General features: G+C 36.5%; 2 protein-coding genes and 1 long non-coding RNA gene across 3 annotated transcripts; 1 reads left to right on the top strand and 2 right to left on the bottom strand.

Moving 5' to 3' along the window:
• Window positions 1-884: 884 nt before the first annotated feature.
• Window positions 885-5,142, bottom strand: LOC110927713. Its single transcript, XM_022171171.2, has 8 exons — window positions 4,204-5,142; window positions 3,426-4,118; window positions 2,799-3,105; window positions 2,612-2,719; window positions 2,068-2,521; window positions 1,799-1,982; window positions 1,398-1,652; window positions 885-1,329 (listed from the first exon to the last, which is right to left on the bottom strand). Exons 1-8 carry the CDS (start codon window positions 5,140-5,142, stop codon window positions 901-903), a joined length of 3,369 nt encoding a protein of 1,122 aa, XP_022026863.2. The 3' UTR covers window positions 885-900.
• Window positions 5,143-6,831: 1,689 nt separating this feature from the next.
• Window positions 6,832-10,236, top strand: LOC110929050. Its single transcript, XR_002586812.2, has 3 exons — window positions 6,832-6,925; window positions 8,660-8,888; window positions 10,084-10,236. It is a non-coding gene; the product is annotated as an uncharacterized LOC110929050 (long non-coding RNA).
• A 1,832-nt stretch (window positions 10,237-12,068) lies between these two features.
• Window positions 12,069-19,130, bottom strand: LOC110929049 (KH domain-containing protein At1g09660/At1g09670). Its single transcript, XM_022172148.2, has 8 exons — window positions 18,936-19,130; window positions 18,744-18,854; window positions 16,828-16,913; window positions 16,060-16,205; window positions 15,817-15,951; window positions 14,011-14,127; window positions 13,634-13,777; window positions 12,069-12,590 (listed from the first exon to the last, which is right to left on the bottom strand). Exons 2-8 carry the CDS (start codon window positions 18,839-18,841, stop codon window positions 12,432-12,434), a joined length of 885 nt encoding a protein of 294 aa, XP_022027840.1. The 5' UTR covers window positions 18,842-18,854; window positions 18,936-19,130; the 3' UTR covers window positions 12,069-12,431.
• Between the last annotated feature and the right edge of the window lie 794 nt (window positions 19,131-19,924).

Below are 19,924 nucleotides of genomic sequence, written 5' to 3'. Positions count from 1 at the left end.
CATACTGATAATGTCTGCACAATTATCACTGCATGCGTTATTTTTATTAGCTCATGCGGGATAATTTTATAAAAAATTGACATGCGTTATTTTTTTAGTTAATGCGGTATAATGTGGACTAGCGTGATTTCACGCGTAATTAAAACTGGGGCATGCGTTTTTTTTATAATTCCTGCTGTATAAATTAGTCATGCGTTATTTCTTATATGCAAGCGTTATTTTTTAACAAAACTACAAAAAAAAAACAGCTGTCATGGTCAATAATTTTATATTTGTCCTCTTGCTCTGCAATTCCCTTTTATATATCGATGGAAAACCATTCATTTTTTATCCGTTCAATTTTTATTTTAAAACATGGCAGAGTCTTGTAATTCATCGAGTGGTTCGTCTTCCTCATCAGGTATGCGTGCCTATCTAAAAAAGAGAATTGAGGATCAAATAGCTGAAGACAAGTCTTGTAAAGACTTGCTAGAAACTAACATTCATAGGGTCAGAGAGAACATGAAAAGGAGGGAAGAAATACTGAATTTGTTGTCTGGTATGTCAGATTCAAGTGTCAAAGAGGTGGCTATGATGTTTATGGTTGATCTTGGCAAGCGGGATGAGAAACAGTTAAAACAACTCGCGGACGCCATTACCGTCTTGGGATGCTCTTTGGAGTTGAAGATCCAGTTTCTAGAGACTTATTTCTGATGGTTTTTATGTATCGTCAATCATATATGGTTGCGAAATCATATCTATCTAAGTGTTTTTTATATTTTTGTATGAAAGTTGTGTTTTTGAATAATGAAAATGTCCGACTAGTTTATGTTTATAACTAGAAATTATTAGAATTATAAATAGTAATAAAAAATCCAAATGACAAAGATGTTTCGAACAAAAGACAGCAAGATAGTAGTCCTACGACTTTTCATTTTGTTTCCTCTTTTTGAGCTTGAAGAACTGCTCTAATCTGTTACTTATTTTGCTATCTAGATCGTGCAAAGCTTCAGCGGGGATCGAATTCGCCATAAAGTCCGTAGCTTTGTCGTATACCTCCTTCCTTATAAGATTGTAGTCGGACAATACAATCTTACTAAGATACTTGTACCGCAAAAACCGTAGTTGTGAATCTTGCATTTCTTTCTGGTCTTCCGTTTTAAACCCTGCATTCCATGGAGATGTGCCCTTGTATGTCTCCATATGCCTCATAGTGAAGACACCACAGTCACTACCGTTTTGAAGAGTTCTCCACTCCATTTCCTTTCGAATTATTTTTGCTTTTTCCAACTTTGTTATCCACTCTTTTTGTCCAAGTTTGCCTTTTAGGTATAGCACTAGGACTCTCCGCTATAAGCACGATAAAAAATCATATTATTACCTATTCATCATAAGGATAAAAAGCTATTTATAATTACCAGCTTTTCGGGGCGTCCACGGTAGCGTTTGGTAAACGATTCGGCATACCGAGAGTTATCGATTAACTCGATATCTCCATTTTTCATGTTAAAGCATAGGCACCAGTAATGATCAGAAAGTAGTACTGGAATGAAGATGAGATCAACTTTGTCAACTTTCTTCACCTGATACTTACACAATATATCGTCTACGCCTGGTCCGAATACTTTCAATCGATCACTATCTGTGATTTTTGGCTCAAACATTTCGTCTTGCTGCAAGATTTTTCGCGATTTTTTTCATTAAAAATCAAACCATGCGTGATTAACATATTTAGTGATTTTTTTCAAAAAAAATGCATCCATGCGTGATTAACATATTAATTTTCCAACCTTTGCGTGATTAATGTTGGAAAACTTACCAATATTGTAGTTGGTAAGAACAGCCTGTAGGGTGATGAGTTTCTGTCCCTTTTTTTCTCTTCAAAGTTTAAAACATCTACAAATGTGTCCATTCCACCATATGATATGTATTGCGATGGGTGGAAGGTTTCAAATATGATTTTAAGCGCTTCGACTCCACTGTCAGACTTGTATATCAATGTCCTGTTGTTTTATAATACCAACAAAGAAAAGTTAAAAAAAAAAAAGATGAAAATTTTTAACTAATTTTTAGGATTCAAAATCTTACCCAATATCTCCCATCGGAGCTAAGAGATAACAGATGATGTTTTGGTCACGTACCAAAAGTGGCTCATATAGGTTGGTTACCCTGTTGCAGTAAGGCGATCTATATGCGTCACCTAGTTCTGCCAGCCGCTTTTCCCTCTTTTCCCTGATCATCTTGATACGCGTTGTTACTAGCTGTGTATGCCTCTCGTCATCCGTTTTATTTGTGTTCGCTGACACAGGAGTTTTTTGATTACCCGCACTTGATGTTTGCAGGATTGGAGCCAATTTTAAAAGTGTCTCAACAGACTGCATTTCTGCTTCGGTCACTTCAGCAGGTTCATCAGCTGATGTTGTCGGAGGCTTATCTTTATCATAGCCGTCGGTTATTGTATTCTGTTTATGTGCTTGTTGTTGACTGCACTCTGCCAAATTTACAGGTTGGTCCATGTTGTTCACCACATCTGCTTGCGCCACTGTTTTCATGTTTGATTTGGATTAATTTGTTTTGTAATCACAAGCTAAAAAAATGCACCTTTGTTTAGTAATGAACATATTTTTGTTACCTTCTGTAGTCTGCCTGTATACGCCTGGTTCGATGGTTTGTAAGGCAGCCAGGCACGAGTCCGAAATACCACCATCATCAAATGGGGTATCATGAACATCATCACATCCTATAAAATCCCATACGTTTTGTTTTTATTAATCATAATTTCACGTAAATATTAACAAATAAGAGAAGTTATTATATACCTTTATCTTTCACCGTGTTTTGATGTTCCAATTTTGCATCTCCATCGCCCTCTAACTCTTGATTTGTTTCGCCACATTGTCCGACTTTGTTTTGAACCACCTCATCACCAGCATAGCTTACTTCAGCAGGTATCGAAACTGTATCCGTAGAAACGGAATTTTTAACCGCATCATTCCATCTTTTACACCTTTCCATAATTTCAACATCCCAGAAAAACTTCTCCTTTACACCCTTAACGAGAGCATTCATATCCGAAACAACAGAAATGTATTTCTTTATATTATTGTCCATTGTTTTCAACAACACCTGCGGAATTGGACACTCAAAAAGATCAAGTGTGATTAACAGTTATAGCGTGATTACAAGTCTAAGAAGCCAAGTTGCAAAAAGTTCAAGCGTGATTAACAGTTCTAGCGTGATTACCAGTTTAAGAAGCCAAGTTTCATTTTTTTACAATACCATGCGTGATTATCAAGTTTTATATCATGCGTTATTAATTTGTTACCCAGTATGCGTTATTACATCTACAGAATTATTGTCTAACATCATAAACAAGCTCTATAGCATCTCTTATTGACAGAAAAAAAAATAAATAAAAATAAAAACAAACAAAAAATCAAGTTTACCTTTTTATTTTTTTTCAAGGCTTCCCACGCAGCATGATCATAGATCACCCCGGTTAGTTGAACTGGAGTGCTGCAGTAGTCAATCTCTTTTTGCGTTTGTGTCCCTATGTCCATTTCATCTAAATTCATGTCTGAAATATGTTCATTCGGATTCCACCCGTCAAACCAATCCGTATTTGATGGTATGTCTCCTTCGTCAATCGGATCCTCCCCATCCAGGTTTCCAGTCAGGTTTCTTCTGTTGTAGACATGTGTAGTATCCACTGGTGGTATCATGTACTCATCCGTATCTTCCATATCATCTAATGTATTGAATTCGGTGAGGTTTTCTTGTACCGCAGCTGCCTCGTGTATCGGGATGTTGTCAGCGAAAAGGTCAGTGTACACCGTCGATGTGTTTTCTTTTACGGTTTCGAATGGTGGGATTTCGAATGGTGCGGTCGTAGCCTCTTGATTTTGATGATCATTGCCATTTATGCGCGAGGCAGTAACATGTGGTTGATCCTGGCGATTATCATTTGCTCCTTCGTCTTCTTCCACTTCATCACAATCTTCAACACCTAGCGGCCCGTTGTTGTATAAATATTCTTCCACGTCGTCGATCATACCAGAGGTTACATAATGTATGACAGGCATTTTGACAGGTTCATCGAAAATTTTGTGTCTTTGGTTGAAATAATGGCTGTATAGAAGCTGCATATTGTTTTTTGAAAAAAAACAAATTATTAATATTAATATCGTATTTAGCATAACCGTTAAAGATGTGTACATAACATACCGTTAGGAATGCAACCGGGCCATTGTATTGTGAGTCTAACTTTTTCCAACCTTGTCTTGTTCGTTTCAGCGATTCTAAAACGAAGGAGCACCAGTCCAGATTTGGAATGTCTTCCTCTTTGTCAATTGCAAGTAGAAAACTTTGTTTAACAGTTGTTGACTTTGTTATCTCTACAAACAAAGTGTTCCAGTAGGCTAGGAAATTTAGCTTGAATAATCGTCCGCCAGTGGTTTGCTCTGACATAGTTCTTGCAAGCAAAGTATGAGTAATTTTGTTTTTGTCTGGCCACTGGTTTTTGAACTCATCTATGGTTGTTTCTGCGCCTTGAGTTGCCGTATTTTTCTCCACTATTGCTCCTTTTCTAGGCTTATTTTTTTCTCGTACAATAACATTACCCTTTGGAATACCAAACACGTCATGTACTGAATCTCGGGTGATTTTTATCTTGTGATTTCCTATGTTTAGTGTGCTGTATTGCTCGTCATAGTTTCGTACGAGCCAATACCCTAAACGTGTGCTTATATGATAAAGCTTTATATTAAGGACAGCACCAAATCCAATGCTTTTCACATCCGCCACCTGCGCTTCAGTAAAGTGCTTAACTGTATCCAAAAAACCTGAAGGACTGCACCGTAGGCTTATTACATCATGATGATAATGATAGAACGGTCTTGGTTCTGACCTAAAAGGTTCTGCATCGGTAATCTTCCGTTTCCCCTCGATAGGATCCATCTGCTTTTCGTTTTTCGATTGTTTCTTTTTTACTGGTTCAAAGTCTTCACCATCTTGGTTAGTTGTAGTACTTGGCCTTTTTCTTGTGTTTTCACCTCTTTTGACTATCAAATTTCTAATAGGTTCTTCAAAGTCATCATCATCATCTTCTAGACTATAGTTTGTATGCTTTTTATTAACCTTTGATTTATGAGGTTGCTTTGTCATAATCGCCTGAATCGGGGGTTCAAAATCATCATCATCATCAGCAACCCCTACATCATATTCCAATACAAAGTTTTTAAAAGATGGGATGAATCATGCTAATGCTGCTTGCTATCTCAAAATCTACAACTACACAATTTTTAAGCTAGAACCAGTATGTCATATCAATATGTAATAGCTATCATACTAATGCCGCTTGTTACCTCTAAATCACCAATTTTACAATTACCGCAGAAACCCAAAGATTATAAGTTTCATATCCCAATTCACACTGTAATCTGATTCAATATTTCCATATCAATCTTGCTAATGTTGTTTGATAGCTAAATTGATTCAATTACACAATTAGATCAGACGCCCCAAATATCAAGTGGTAAAATGCCCAATTTCACAATGTAACCTAATTCCGCTAGTTTATTAAAGAGAATCATCATGTAATGTTGAGCCTGATAATCCCGCTTCTACATATTAATGAATCAACAAAAATTACGCTTGTTCTTATCAAATAACGCTAGTTAATCAACCCTATTTTTGGCTTGAAAAACATCAACCAACATCAAAACTGTAGTTATGCCGCTAATGTGCACCGGCAAGGCAACCTAATTCTATATTTCCATATCAATCATGCTAATTTTGTTTGATAGCTAAAATGATTCAATTTCACAATTAGATCAGACGCCCAATATCAAGTGGTAAAATTCCCAATTTCACAATGTAACCTAATTCCGCTAGTTCATTAAAGAGAATCATGATCTAATGTTGATCCTGATAATCCCGCTTCGACATATCAATGAATCAACAAACAATTACGCTTGTTCTTATCAAATAACGCTAGTGGATCAACCCTAATTTTGGCTTTAAAAAACAACAATCAACATCAAACCTGTAGTTATGCCGCTAATGTGCACCGGCTTCACCGGATCATTTCTTTTCTTGCTCCTTCTTTCTCTTTTAGCTGCTTCAAGGTATAATGTAACCGCCGATTAGTTCAAGTATAAGGTTGGGACTGTCTAACAAAATAAACGGGATTGAATCGATACCTCTTAATGCCGTATTCGTCATTCTCAAGTGAAATCGATGTTCGTTACTATTTCATCGTTGTTAGTCTTCTTTCACCGACGGTCGGAATCGTCTTTTCTCCGTCGCTCCGAGTCGTTTGAAAGTCACCGAATTTTTTGATGAACAAATATGGTTATTGATTAGATACTGAGATTTAGCCGGGTTTTTAGGTATAGGAATTGTCCATTTTAACCTTTGATTCAAATAATTACGTTTTAGCCAGACCCTTAAACATTTATTTAATCCCGCTTTTAATCGTCTGATCGAACGGTCAGGATTATAACGTATGTTATGTACGATTAGTCATTATGTAGGTTAACCGCCCTCTATATATATATATATATATATATATATATATATGTGTGTGTGTGTGTGTGTGTTGTATCTATATGTGTGTGAGAAGGAGGCCCGACATCAACCAACGTCTCCTCCATGTCGCTGAAGACGCCGCCACCCCTATGGAAATGGTATTGAGGGACGTCGTCGGGCCAGGCCAGGCTGGACGACCCCACACCACACCGAGTAGCCTTATATACATATTGTTAGGTCCGTTCGAGTGAAATCTAAAAGAGATCATATACATACAATTAACCGTTATGTGTGTGTATATATTGTAGGCTTCCTTCTTTCCCTTGGTTGGCATAAAACATGTCTCATATTTTACGCCGGAGATTCATGCACATGTTCTTCCTCTTCATTTCTATTTTCCTGCACCAATTCCCCTCCGGTTCGTTTTTCTTCCTTTCATTCTCATTATCGTCCGATCATTATTTAGCGTTAATTGCATGCGGTTTCATCTTAATCGCACATTCGCATGTGTTTTAGGGTTTTTTGTATTTGAATCGATCATGTTTCCTATGTTCCGATTCGCCATGATTATCAGGATTAATTAATTTAGGCCAAGTAATTCAACATAATTTAAGCTATTATTGCATATCATAAAAATGCCCTTTTGCTTCTCTAATATTCATTATTAACTAGTTTAGGATAAAGAATGTTTATCTTAGCTGAAAACAAATAACAAATTGCCTTTCCTTTTCCGGTTAAAGTTTCGGGTGGAGCTTAAGGGCTTAACTAGAAACTAAACGGGCCAAACGGGTTGAAACTCATCTCAACTGCATGAAAAATGCATAAAAGTTTTCTAATTCCGTTTCTTTCAAAATGTTAAGATCACTACTATAATAATATAGTGTTTGTAATCGTGTTTATCATTCGACCCGGGGGTCTCACTAGAAGCAGCCTCTCTATTCCTACGGGGTACATCTTACCCTCCTTAGACCCTACCTTTGCTTTGCTATTGGTGGGATTTACTGAGTTTGATGATGAATCGTGTTTATCATACTGTTTATAACATCCTGATGGATAACATTTGTGGTTGTAATCATATGTATCCGACTTAGAGTGACACTGATTCATCAAACGTTTTCGACATTTTGACCCCTGTAAGAAAAAAAAATCATTGGTCCGCCATTTTGTGGGTTGGACTCGCCCAATTCAACGGCACTGTAAACCATGGGCGTAGCCAGTGGCGGAACTAGCCCAAAAAGTTAGGGGTATCCTAATTTTTCTTTTAGGATCAGGGGTATCCTTTATATAACAGAAACGGAGTTGAGGGGTATTTTTACACTACGGAAATGGAGTTAAGGGGTATTTTTACACTACGGAGACGGGGTTAAGGGGTAGCCCGTGCTACCCCTATTAACACTATAAGTCCGCCACTGGGCGTAGCATAATGTGGGGGGGGGGGGGCGTGAACTTTTCGCTCAGTAGTGTCCAGTGTGTAGTTTTCGTATAGAATTTTTTTAGGTATATACGTTTTTGACCCCTCGGTTTTATAAATTTTTAGGTATAATCTTAGGTCCGGTGACTTCCGACCCCCTGGTCGGAAATCTTAAGCTTCGCCACTACTAAAAACTACTCATTTTAACTTGTTACTCAACCTTGTCTATTTTACCACTTCATCGGCCATTAGAATCATGGTTTAAAAAACGGTTGAGGCGTGCCTCAAGGCGAAATGGCCAAAAAACGATGCTGAGGCGCGCCTCAGGGGGTTTCTACTGTTTGTGCGCCTCAGAGAGTAGTATGAGGCGCTAAAAAGGCTGCGCCTCAGGGGTTTTAGATATTTGTTTTTGATGTTTTTGCGTTTTTGTGTCAATTTCAAGCAATTTATGTCTTTTTTATGTGCGTTTTTTTATTATTTTGATGAATTTGATGACGAATTTAGTTAGTATTACTATTTTTATAAGATATATAATATTTATATTTATTTTTTAGTTCCGCCTCAGGCTTACGCCTCGTGAGGCGAAGTGAAAACGCCTCGAAACTCGTTTTCGTTTTTTTAAACCTTGATTAGAATAACTTGATCTTAATCGCTTGTGAATATTTTGTTGTTTTCGAATCTTGTAAATTGTATCGTCGTCTTAACAAGTTTAATAACATAATATATAATAAATCATTTCAGGCTTTTCTGATGATTCAAAAGATACGAAAAAGAGCAAAAAGGGATCTACAATATTCATACTATGTGTCGGTCTTGCAGTAATTGTCGGTTTGTCATCGTACCTTTTCAGACTATGGCAAAAGAAGAAGCGTGAAGAGCAGCATGCTCGTCTGTTAAAGCTCTTTGAAGAAGATGATGAGCTTGAATTTGAACTTGCTCTTTCTGAGTGACCCGCTTCATTGTGATGGAGGTAAACTCCACTTTTGTTGTTCCCCTAAAGTTTTATTCTCTGGTGCCCGATGGTATAATTTAGGGGTCTTTTGGTCCATTTGAAAGCTTGGAACCGTCTAAACTTGTCATTGGTTTGGTTTTGCAGTCGGTTTTTTAAATTGTTTTCGACACGAATAGTATGGTTTAAATCGGTTGATTTTGGGCAATGTAGCTTTGCTTATCAGTACAATACAAGGAGTCGTTTTGATTTTTAAGTTTTGACGATTGGAATATTACCACTTCGTTATTTTGATCATATTTTTATGCATTTTTTATATTATAAAACCCAATAAGCCCAAATCGTGAAACCAAACCAAATCCGAATTGTCTGTAGCGATTTAGTTTGGTACGATTTTAATTTTTAATAGTTTGGTTTGGTTTACAATGGTCAAAAGCCGTTACTAACGGTTTGACTTACAGTTTGACCTAAAAGCTATCAAAACCAGACCATAAAAACCCTAACACAATCAATGTTATTTGATAAATAATCTTTTGCGAACTAATTACTTATAGAGTAAATTACAAAAATCGTGTTTTATGTATGTTACTTATTGCAAACTGTGTCCTTTGTCTTCAATAATTACAGAAAACGTACTCGCTGTTTACAAAACTTTGCAAGTTATGTCCTTTAGCCCTAACTCAGTTAATTTTTGTGGTTAAATCTGACCAGATGAACCCACATGAGGGTATTTTTGTGGTTAAATCTGAACAAATGGACCTCACATGAGAGTAAAATGACCAAAATACCCTCATGTGGGGTCCATTTGGTCAGATTTAACCACAAAAAAATAACTGAGTTAGGGCTAAAGGACATAATTTGCAAAGATTTGCAAACATCGAGTACCTTTTCTGTAATTATTGAAGACAAAGGACACAGTTTGCAATAAGTGACATACATAAAGGACGATTTTTGTAATTTACTCTTATTTATAAAAAATTATACAAATTTTGGATAGAAAGTGATTTTGAGTCAACCTGACCCAACGCTTTTCGACCAACCCTAATGTGATGATGGAAATCAGTAATACTATTTACCTGATAATCATATTTGATTAATTTACATTTGCACCAAATAAACTTTTTATATGTTTTGTTTGTTATTTGGTATTTTTTTTTTATAAATTTTGTTTAAAAGTCAGGAGAGTATTAACGAATAATCGGCTTATCTCAAGCAGGTGTAAATGGAAGGGGATTTTTCCAGTACCCAGAGCAGGAAATGGAATACCTAAAGAACGTTGTTTTGTAAAAATGTCAAATTATTATTTTTGATGTAATAGACCAGAGTTTATCTAGATATGGATTTGTTTTAGTTTATTGTTTTTCTCTTATTTTAGATCTTTAGTACAGCTGGCAAACCAGGATTGGGTAACGAGTCAAAACGGGTCAAAATAAATATTTTCCTAAAAGATATGTTGACTAAACACTAAAAACATTAGCTTTTTGTAAGCTATTATAAGTTATAAACTATGAAGCACGGGGACGGCTATGAGCCTTTAGTACTTGTCCCGGGGACGGAAACGCCGTGGGGACAGCTGGGGACGTTTCCAAAACGTATCCTGAAATCGGGGGACGGCAACCAAACGTACCATTGTTGCTGGATTATCTCACCGGAGAAAACGCAGCTCTGGTAATTTTGCGACTAAAAAATCTCTCCGGAATTGTAGTTCTGTATTAGTAAGCAGCCACAAATGTTGGAAGATGAGAAAGAAAGGGTCGGCGCTCTCATTTTTGTAGGGTTTTTTAATAAATTTTGTCTTTTTGTCACTTTACACCCTCTGGTTTTCTTTTATTACATTCCTAGCACTAACTTTTAAGGAAGAGTTTAGTAAAAACTAAAAAGTTTGTTTTTTTTTCTATTTAACCCCTCTATCTTGACTAGTTTACATTTGGTCCCTAAACTTTAAAGTTTATAAAAATAGCACAAAGTTTAAGATCGTACCACATTATACGGACTTTGTTTAATATATTTTGGACTTTGTTTAATATATTTTTATTTTTTATGTTTTTTTCTGTACCTTTGCCATACCCGTATCTTGGATTTTTCAGCTTTGTCGTTCCCCATACCCGTATCGTCCCCGTACCCCAGTCCCGTACCTGTTCCTGTGCTACATAGGTTAGAAATAATTTAGGAGATTTATATACTTTAAAAAATGCACATCATTTAGTTACCTTTTAGCTTAGGATTCTGGTTGAACCGAGTAACCCGGATACTCCTTTATGAGGGTGAATTCGGGTTCGGTTTGGCTACGTGTCCGGGTAAAAATTGAAAACCCTTCTGGTTTTATGATAGGTTGTGCACGGAAACGTTTAAATTACGTTTGCTTTTTTATATTAGCATAAAAAAGTTTAAATTCGTTCATGGCTCAACCCGAAACCAGCCTATCCCGAAATAACAAAGGCTGATCCATCCTTGATCTTGTCTTTGGTTTTGATTTTCTAGGTTCGGCTCCAACCCAATGTATTTTCCAATAAAAATGTTGGCCTACTTCTACACCGGGTAGATCGTATAACCCATTTAGTGTGTTGATGGAACATGAGATAACCCATTTAGAACATTCATATTGCCCTCTAACAAAAATAGAACTTTAAACAAAATTATTTTGATTCAACCATCTCTTTCTCGACTTGATTAGTTTAATCTAGAGGTGCACAAACTGGGTTTTTTAGAACCTAGAACCGGGTAGGAACTAGGTCCGGGCTTGGTCGACAAAGTCAATAAGCGGGTAGGGTAGGAACCAGTTCCGTGTACGCTCAGGTTTTTGACCGGTTTGGCGGGGTTTTTCTCCAGGTTTTGACTGGTTCGGGTCAAGGTTTTGACCGGGTAGAGGTGGAACTGGTTCCAATTCAGTTCCTTTTTCTAAACCCAGGTCTGAAACTAGTCTGTACCCGCGGGTCGGATCTGGAACCGGGTCTTTTGCGCATCTCTAGTTTAATTTGTTAAAGATAGAATAGTAATGTCACTTAGGCTATAGCCTAGTGGTCAAGAGAAATTATCTCTTGTGGGAAGACCAAAGTTCAATCCTTGGGAGGTGTAAGTATTTTAGGGGAAAATTAGCCGTTAAAAAAAAGATAGAATAGTAATATATAAAATAAATGATGAAAAGTCAACATAATGAATGCCAAGTTTTATGAAAAAGACAAAAGTAATTGAATTGATGAGTTATTCAAACTATTATACATAGTTCTATTTGCCTCTTATTAGTCTTTGATTACAATCAATAACTAGACTACTGCAATACTATTATTGATGCTTATTTCAGAAATCAAAATGAGCTAAAAACATTAATAATCAAACTCACAAGAAAAAAAATAGATAACTACAAGTAAATATCAAGTCTTTCAAACCTAAGTCACGGGCCGGAATTAGCCCGAAGCTGTCACAATATGCCACAAAAGCAGACCGTCGTCTCTTGAGCATTCAAAGATTTCCAGTCTCGTCTTGTGGATATAGTCGGTGGTAAAACCCGTGTGCGGTTCACACGATCAAATTGACGCAACCCAGTGTTTGGGCCATGGTGGCCCGTCATGTTCCTGTTTTGGCCCGTTTCATCCCATTGCTGTTGAAGGGAGACATACTCGGGCTCATACTTGGGCTCATGCTAGGACTTTCCTCTCTTAGTGTACCATTTAACATAGCCAATTCTCTTAGTTGATGCTTCTTGTAAGTGTCCATTGACTCATCCTGATGATAAACGGAGTTAGTAGGGTTAGCGTGCTGGGTAGCGGGTCAAAACAGATAATTTCTTAGCACGTGTCAAAACGGGCCCGGGTTGAGCCAACCCACAATTATTATTTTATTTTATTTTTTACTTTGTATATAACTAATATGCTTTATCATGACAAGTAAAGTACAAAGATGGTCCCTGTGGTTGACCAAAATTTTGGATTTGGCCCCTAGCTTTCTCAAAGTACATGGATGGTCCCTATGGTTTGCACTTTGTGATGCATTTAGTCCCATGGTTTTAAAAAACAGTCCCATGGTTTTAAAAAACGTTTAAGGTGTGCGCCTCAAGGCGCGCCTCGAGGCGAAACGGCCAAAAAACGAGTCTAAGGCGCGCCTCATGGTGTTTTTAATGTATATGCGCCTCAGAGGGGCTGAGGCGCTAAGAAAGCTGCGCCTCAGGGGATTGTGATAGTTGTTTTTGATGTTTTTGACTTTTTTGTGTCAATTTCAAGCATTTCATGTCTTTTTTAAGTGCGTTTTTGATGATTTTGATGAATCTGATGATGAAATTAGTTAGTATTATTATTTTTATAATATATATAATTTTTATATTTATTTATTGATACCGCCTCCGCTTTACGCCTTGTTTCGCCTTGAGGCTTACGCCTCGTGAGGCGAAGGGAAAACGCCTCGAAACTCGTTTCCGTTCTTTTAAACCTTGTTTAGTCCCCAACTTTTTCCAAAAGTACATGGATGGTCTCTGCGGTTTGCACTTTGTAACGCATTTAGTCCCTAACTTGGATCTGCTAAAACCTTTAGATTTGTTAGCTAGGGACTAAACGAGTTACAATGTGCAAACCACAGGAACCATTTGTGTACTTTGAAAAGCTAGGGACCTAATCCAAAATTTTGGTTCACCACAAGGACCATCTGTGTACTTTACTCTTACAATGATAATCTATTTTGTTAAGGGACCCATTTTCTTTTCAGTTAATTCGGTTCAGTTAGCCCACCACATTCAAACCCGTTTGTGTATTAATGGCGTAGAAATTGTTGTTTACCACTGGCTTTAGGAGGTTTTCTAGTAGTGCAACCGCGTGATCCAAGCGTGAGTCGATTATGTCTTCGGGAAATTCGGCTTCAAGCAACAGGTGTAGAGGGTCGTTGAGGTGCTCATATCCCGGTTTATCTTTCAACTTCTCTTCCTATTATCAAACAAAAAGAGAGATGCTTTAAAAATTGTAAGCGTTACAGATATTTAAAAAGTAGCAGCAAATTCTGATTATAGAAATTAACCCAAAAAAAAAAAAAGAATTGTGAATGAAAGTTGATCCGGTTCGTGAAACTGAAATAAAGTCTGAAATTATTGTAAATAATGAGAAAAAAAAATTAAAATGGCTGTGTTGCTATAATTACTAGAATACCTTATTTAACATACCTTAACAGAATCCTTCACCGAGCCTCGACCTCTGATGTATATTCTACACTCTGTCATGGCTTCTATCCTTTTTAGCGAATTTCCACGTGGGCCCAGAATTCGGCCAACAAAGTTATACTGTCATGCTTCCATGTTAGAACAAACTAATACGGAACAAAATTGTATTATTTCTAACGAGCATTATATAAGAAGTAACAAAGAAAATGGGTCAAAAATCGACTACAAAAAAATTTTCAATGCATAAAACCTCCCTAAATTTGTTAAGAAAACTAGACTATTCTTGAAATAATAAAATGAGTTAAATGCCATTTTAGTCCCTGTGGTTTGTGTCATTTTGCAAGTTTAGTCCAAAGGTTTCATTTTTCACCTGTGGGTCCAAAAAGGTTTCACCGTTGCCATTTTAGTCCACTGGGTTAATTTCATCCATTATTCCTGTTAACTAGAAGGGTGATTCGGTCATTTTATATGACCAAGTTGCCCTTCTACTTAACAGAATTACATATAAAATGCCCGAATCGCCCTTCTCGTTAACATAAATAATGGATGAAGTTAACCGAGTGAACTAAAATGGTAACCGTGAAACCTTTTTGGACCCACAGGTGAAAAATGAAACCTTTGGACTAAACTTGCAAAATGACACAAACCACAGGGACTAAAATGGCATTTAACTCTAATATAAATTTGTACTCATATTTGACACACAAATTATATATATTAAAACCAACTTCTCCTCTCTTACTATTCATTCTACCCACTAATATGCTGCCATGTGGCGGCAGCTCTTTTTTTTAAATCTTTTTTTCTTTTTCTGCTTACACCCTTAACTTTGCTAATATACATGTTTAGTCCTTCTACTTTAACTTTTCTAATATACATGCTTAGTCCCTCTACTTTAATAAAGTTTTTTTGTTAGTTAACTTTGCTTAATATTCATGTTTAATCCATCTGCTTTTATTTCTTTTCGTGTTTTTTTCTTGCTAACGTGACGAACCAACCCGATTCCCGGCGCAACACGCGGGGTAAAATTACTAGTTGTTCATAATTAAAATAGAGACAAACTGTTTCGGGTCAAATCAACCCGCTTCTACCCATACCATAAAACCAATGTTGCAAAAATCGGCCTAGGCGGCCGATTAATCGGCGCCTAGGCGCTAGTCGGTGGGTTACTGCCTAAATTTATGCTAGTCGGTCAAAAAATCGGTTATGGTCAAAATCGGTCAAAAAATCGGTTATGGTCAAAATCGGTCAAAGTCGGAGAAAATCGGTCAAAGTCGGAGAAAATCGGACTAATCGGTCTCATGGTTTTTGACCCAATAAACCCAAATTTTGAAACCTAGCCCATGGTTTAAAGCCCAAAATTTAATTATAACCTATTTTAACATTTAAGTTTAGGTATTTTAACATTTAATTATAACTAACCTATTTAACATTTAAGTTTAGGTATTTTAACATTTAATCCCCTCTATCTTTCACTAGTTTACATATGGTTCCTAAACTTTTAAATTTATTAATTAAAAGTATAAAGTTATCTCCTAAACTTGTAAATTTATTAATAAAAGGTATAACGTTATCTATATATATATAAAAATTTGTAAATTTATACTTAAGAAGTCCAATCTGATTAATCCCTATTAATCCCGATTAATCCCTAGGCGGTACCTCACCGCCCGACTAGCGCCTAACGCCTTCTACAACATTGCATAAAACTACCATTCTGGCCCGTTACCCTTACACGCGATGGTGACGTCTCTAGAAAATCAGTATAAAACAAAAAAAGGGAAGTTTGGAACATCTGTGTTTACTTACATTTGGAAATTTCTCTACCGGAACATCAAGTCTAATAACTTTTTTTATAACCGTAGGGGTCGCCATGCCTGGTGATGCGGGCCAACCCCTAGCAGAAGCCGGAAAAGAAGCCATTCTTTGTAGAAATCGGTTATCCTAAACCAACACAACCATTATCAGTGATCGTAAATATCAGTACATGCACACCAATACAAAAATACAGACGCTTAGGTCTACATATCTGTTTTGATCTGACCAAGATACCTCTGATTGCATCGTGGGCCATGCCTCCACATCCATTGGACCTCCATTTGGTTTTTGACCGAATGATCGATATGATCTATCACGCAACATTCTCTCGTGGTCAACAAAATTATGGTTCGATACAAGTCCAGAGGTCTTCATGATCTCTGAATGAAGATGACAAACAAAGGAACCAAATTAATATCAAATATTAGGGGACCCACTAATGCTACTTGTGGTACTTAATCTCTTGACTTCAACATTACTTGAGGTGTAAAATTTGCAATGCAATTGGACCATAGTTGTTAATAGCGAATAGCGGCAAGCTCCCTATACACTACGTAGCGATAGCGACGAAACAGTGGGCGCTATTTTAAAAATAGCGATACACTAGAAGAAAATTATAAAAATATTTTATATGTATATTTTATAAAAGTTCCGGTAAATATGGAAGAATATACGCTTCTTATTTCAATCTTGTAACAAAGAAAAAACCTATTTTATCGCTTTTTAGGTGCTAAACACCTTATAGCGGGAAACTCTCGCTCCGCTACACTATTCGCTATAGCAAGCATAGCGACCGCTATTAACAACTATGCATTGGACTACGATATAGATTAGAGGCGGCAAAATGAGAGGGTTAACTGTATATATAGGTCATTTTTGTACATGTCGGGCCAGTTTGAAATTTGACCCGACGCACCTTTTACCTAACTTACTTAAATATTTAGTGATTAAGAAATGATTCCAACCCATCTGCGATGAAAGAAAGAAAGGATTAAGAAAAACCTTGATTTAGGAGCCTGCTGCATATTGGCATGACTTGCATAAAGGGTGCTAACTTTTGTCTCTCTGCAAGCAATTCTGCCAAATATCTGTTCGTCCCAAGTCCCAACCGTACAAATAAAAATCAGAATCGATAACATAAAACCAAAAAAGATACATTTTATTTTGTGGGTCACATCTTTATTTCTCTTCATATCAAGTAAATAAAATCCAAAATCACATCTATGCAGTTAATATCGGTTATTGGTCCCCATGTAAGATATCGGTGTCAAATATGGGTCAGAATATCGGTATCAATATTATTGGCGATATTGACCGATATATCACCGATTTTCCCGATATCAGTACCTTTCTTCTTAGTTCTACCATTCTTCTTTCTTCTTATTGTTGCTATTAGTGTTTTAAGTCTTAATCAATTCCTACTTGCTACAATTGTTAGTGTTTTGCAATTTGCAAAAGGTTAATTTGTTAATGGTAGTAGGAGAGTACAATGAATTGTTAGTGTTAAATTGCTATATATATAAATTCTGCATGATATTAAAATTACCGATATCCCACAGTGATAACCGATATCTCAAATATCGGTCCTTGATTTTTTTACCGCATTAACTGCATAGAATCACATGGTTACTTCTTCTCATGCAACCCACAAAATGAAAACATCAGACGACAGCGTAAACATTTAGGGTTAATATAAAAAAAAACCAAGATACTTTCTCATTTTGACGAAAAAGTCCCTTAACATTATTTTGGCATATTAAAGTCCCTAAACATGTAAAAAAACATGAAAAAGTCCTTTAATCCAATTTGCTATACTAAAGTCCCTACTCTTGTGACTTGTCTACAATGGATATACTTGCGAACAAATACTTAAAATAGATAACATTAACTCTTCTAGCTAACAATAACTTTATGAAAGAGGAAAGATGCATCGAAGATTAAAAAAAAACGATGACAATGTGAGACCTAAACGCCAGCCCTTCTAATCTAGGTATGATGTCTCCACTCTCCAACATAGTTGATGGTATAAAGCAAAGAGAAATTGTATATACTGATTCGCATTTTTAAGCAAAAAAACCCGACCGCACCCCCTAAAAATATGCTTGAACCACTCATCCGCACCCCCAACAAATAATTTATGGGTCCGCCACTGCTGATTCGGTATTATAACTGCCTTCTTAATGACCATAGCTATTAAGATCTTAATGATCACATCACTATTCTTATATGGCAACTTTTTTTGGATGGGTCCCATCTTTAACTGTGATATAAGTGGAGTTCCCAACCAAAATCAAGAATTGCATTAGACCTTAATTAAAAATTACTACATTACACAACTTCATACTGATTATTATAGTTAGAAAACGAGTAAGAATTAACAGACTTTCCATATATAGTTCCAACAAAACGATACGTGTATGATATGGACCATAATCACCATATAGCATTTGTCAACCGTGTTCATAAGTCTAACACATCATATGTCCTGTATGATATGTAACATCACCAACTCATACCGCCCGTATAAACAATTTGGCCTGTATGATGAGTCAATAATAAATCCCATACGAATCCATATACCCTTTTTCGCCGTTTATACAGCTCTCAAGACCATACGCCCCGTATGGCAAGCCAACAAAACACCTCATACTACCCCGCATACCCTTTTTGGCCATTTATAAGGCCCATATGACCATAAGTCGCTTATGTGCCAGTCTAACTAACACATATGACTTGTAAGAACACCAACTCATACCTCCCGTATGATGAGTCGTTAAAACACCTCATACCGCCCGTATAATTTGTCAGTGGTGTACCTATAGTCTCACCCAAGAAGATCCAAAAGCTATCTATCTATGAACATAGACAATTAATTACTATAAACAAGTAGACAGAAAAGATTTGAATAAAGCTCTAACCTTTCACGATCTGAAGGAGAAGAAGCAGTCTGAAGTGAAGCATGAAGACCAGTAGGAGAGTACTGGAAGTAACTTCCAGGTGGTATTCTATTCTCCATCACTCAGTCAACCCTGTTAAGCATATAATTGATCAGTTATAACACAACATATTAGATTAGATTAGATTAGATACAGATAGATTGATAGACTTACTGGGGGGGTACTCGTGATTTGAGATTCAGAAAGATAAAAGGGTCTATGAAATATTCAACTATTTAGCCCTAATTGGACCCATTTGAGAGCGAGATGAAGAAAATGACAAATGGGTATGGGAGAAATGAAAACTCACTGTACAGAATTCAATTGAATGGGGGTTGGGTAGGTTCGTTGGTTGATGTATACGTATAGTCGTATCATCGCATAGGATACGGACCATAAGATTTGGTAGTTTTCGGTTTAGTTTTTTAATCAGATTCTCTGGGCTACATGAGGTTAAATGCATCTTGTGATCGGTTATTTAAATACTTATTATTATTATTTTATTGGAAAAATTACAAGTTTTGTCCTTTATCTTTATACCACTTTTCAGGCGATGTCTTTTTTAACGAATGTTGACAGGCGGTGTCCTTTACTAGGTATTTTGTTGCAAGTTTAGTACTTTACACCCAACCCAGTTAAAAAACCCTGTTAATTGTTGACAGACGGTGTCCTTTACTGGGTATTTTGTTGCAAGTTTAGTCCTTTACCTAGGTATTTTGTTGCAAGTTTAGTCTTTTACACCCAACAATTAACATGGTTTTTAACTGGGTTGGGTGTAAAGGACTAAACTTGCAACAAAATACCTAGTAAAGGACACCGCCTGTTAACATTCGTTAAAAAGGACACCGCCTGAAAAGTGGTATAAAGATAAAGGACAAAACTTGTAATTTTTCCTATTTTATTTTGTAATGAAAGTGTAGTTATCTATCTATACTTCTATACTTTCTATAAAAGGAAAAATTTGAGTGACATAAGAAAAGCTGATATGTCAGCTAGAGAGCATGTCCAACAAGGCTTTTCTTATCTCATTATTACATCATAAAGCCTAATATATAAATCACTTTAATTTAATTTACGAACCACTGTCTTGTATATTCAAATGGTCTAGCCCACATTCCAAAGGGCAAACATCTGCTCTTCTATAAGAAAGTAGCAGATGCTGC

The sequence above is a fragment of the Helianthus annuus genome, chromosome 3 (assembly GCF_002127325.2).
Source record: "Helianthus annuus cultivar XRQ/B chromosome 3, HanXRQr2.0-SUNRISE, whole genome shotgun sequence".
NCBI classification, from domain to species: Eukaryota; Viridiplantae; Streptophyta; class Magnoliopsida; order Asterales; family Asteraceae; genus Helianthus; species Helianthus annuus.
Note: the sequence above shows the minus strand (reverse complement) of the source record. Positions and strands in the feature narration are given on the sequence as shown.

Coding starts and splice junctions, on each gene's coding strand:
- LOC110929049 (XM_022172148.2), bottom strand. CDS start 18,841: ATGGAGAATAGAATACCACCTGGAAGTTACTTCCAGTACTCTCCTACT. Junction 16,914..18,743: donor TCTCCTTCAGATCGTGAAAG/GTTAGAGCTTTA, acceptor TGGGACGAACAG/ATATTTGGCAGAATTGCTTG. Junction 13,778..14,010: donor CGGTGAAGGATTCTGTTAAG/GTATGTTAAATA, acceptor GTTTGATAATAG/GAAGAGAAGTTGAAAGATAA.
- LOC110927713 (XM_022171171.2), bottom strand. CDS start 5,142: ATGACAAAGCAACCTCATAAATCAAAGGTTAATAAAAAGCATACAAAC. Junction 3,106..3,425: donor CCTTGAAAAAAAATAAAAAG/GTAAACTTGATT, acceptor CCAATTCCGCAG/GTGTTGTTGAAAACAATGGA. Junction 1,653..1,798: donor TCTTACCAACTACAATATTG/GTAAGTTTTCCA, acceptor AAAATCTTGCAG/CAAGACGAAATGTTTGAGCC.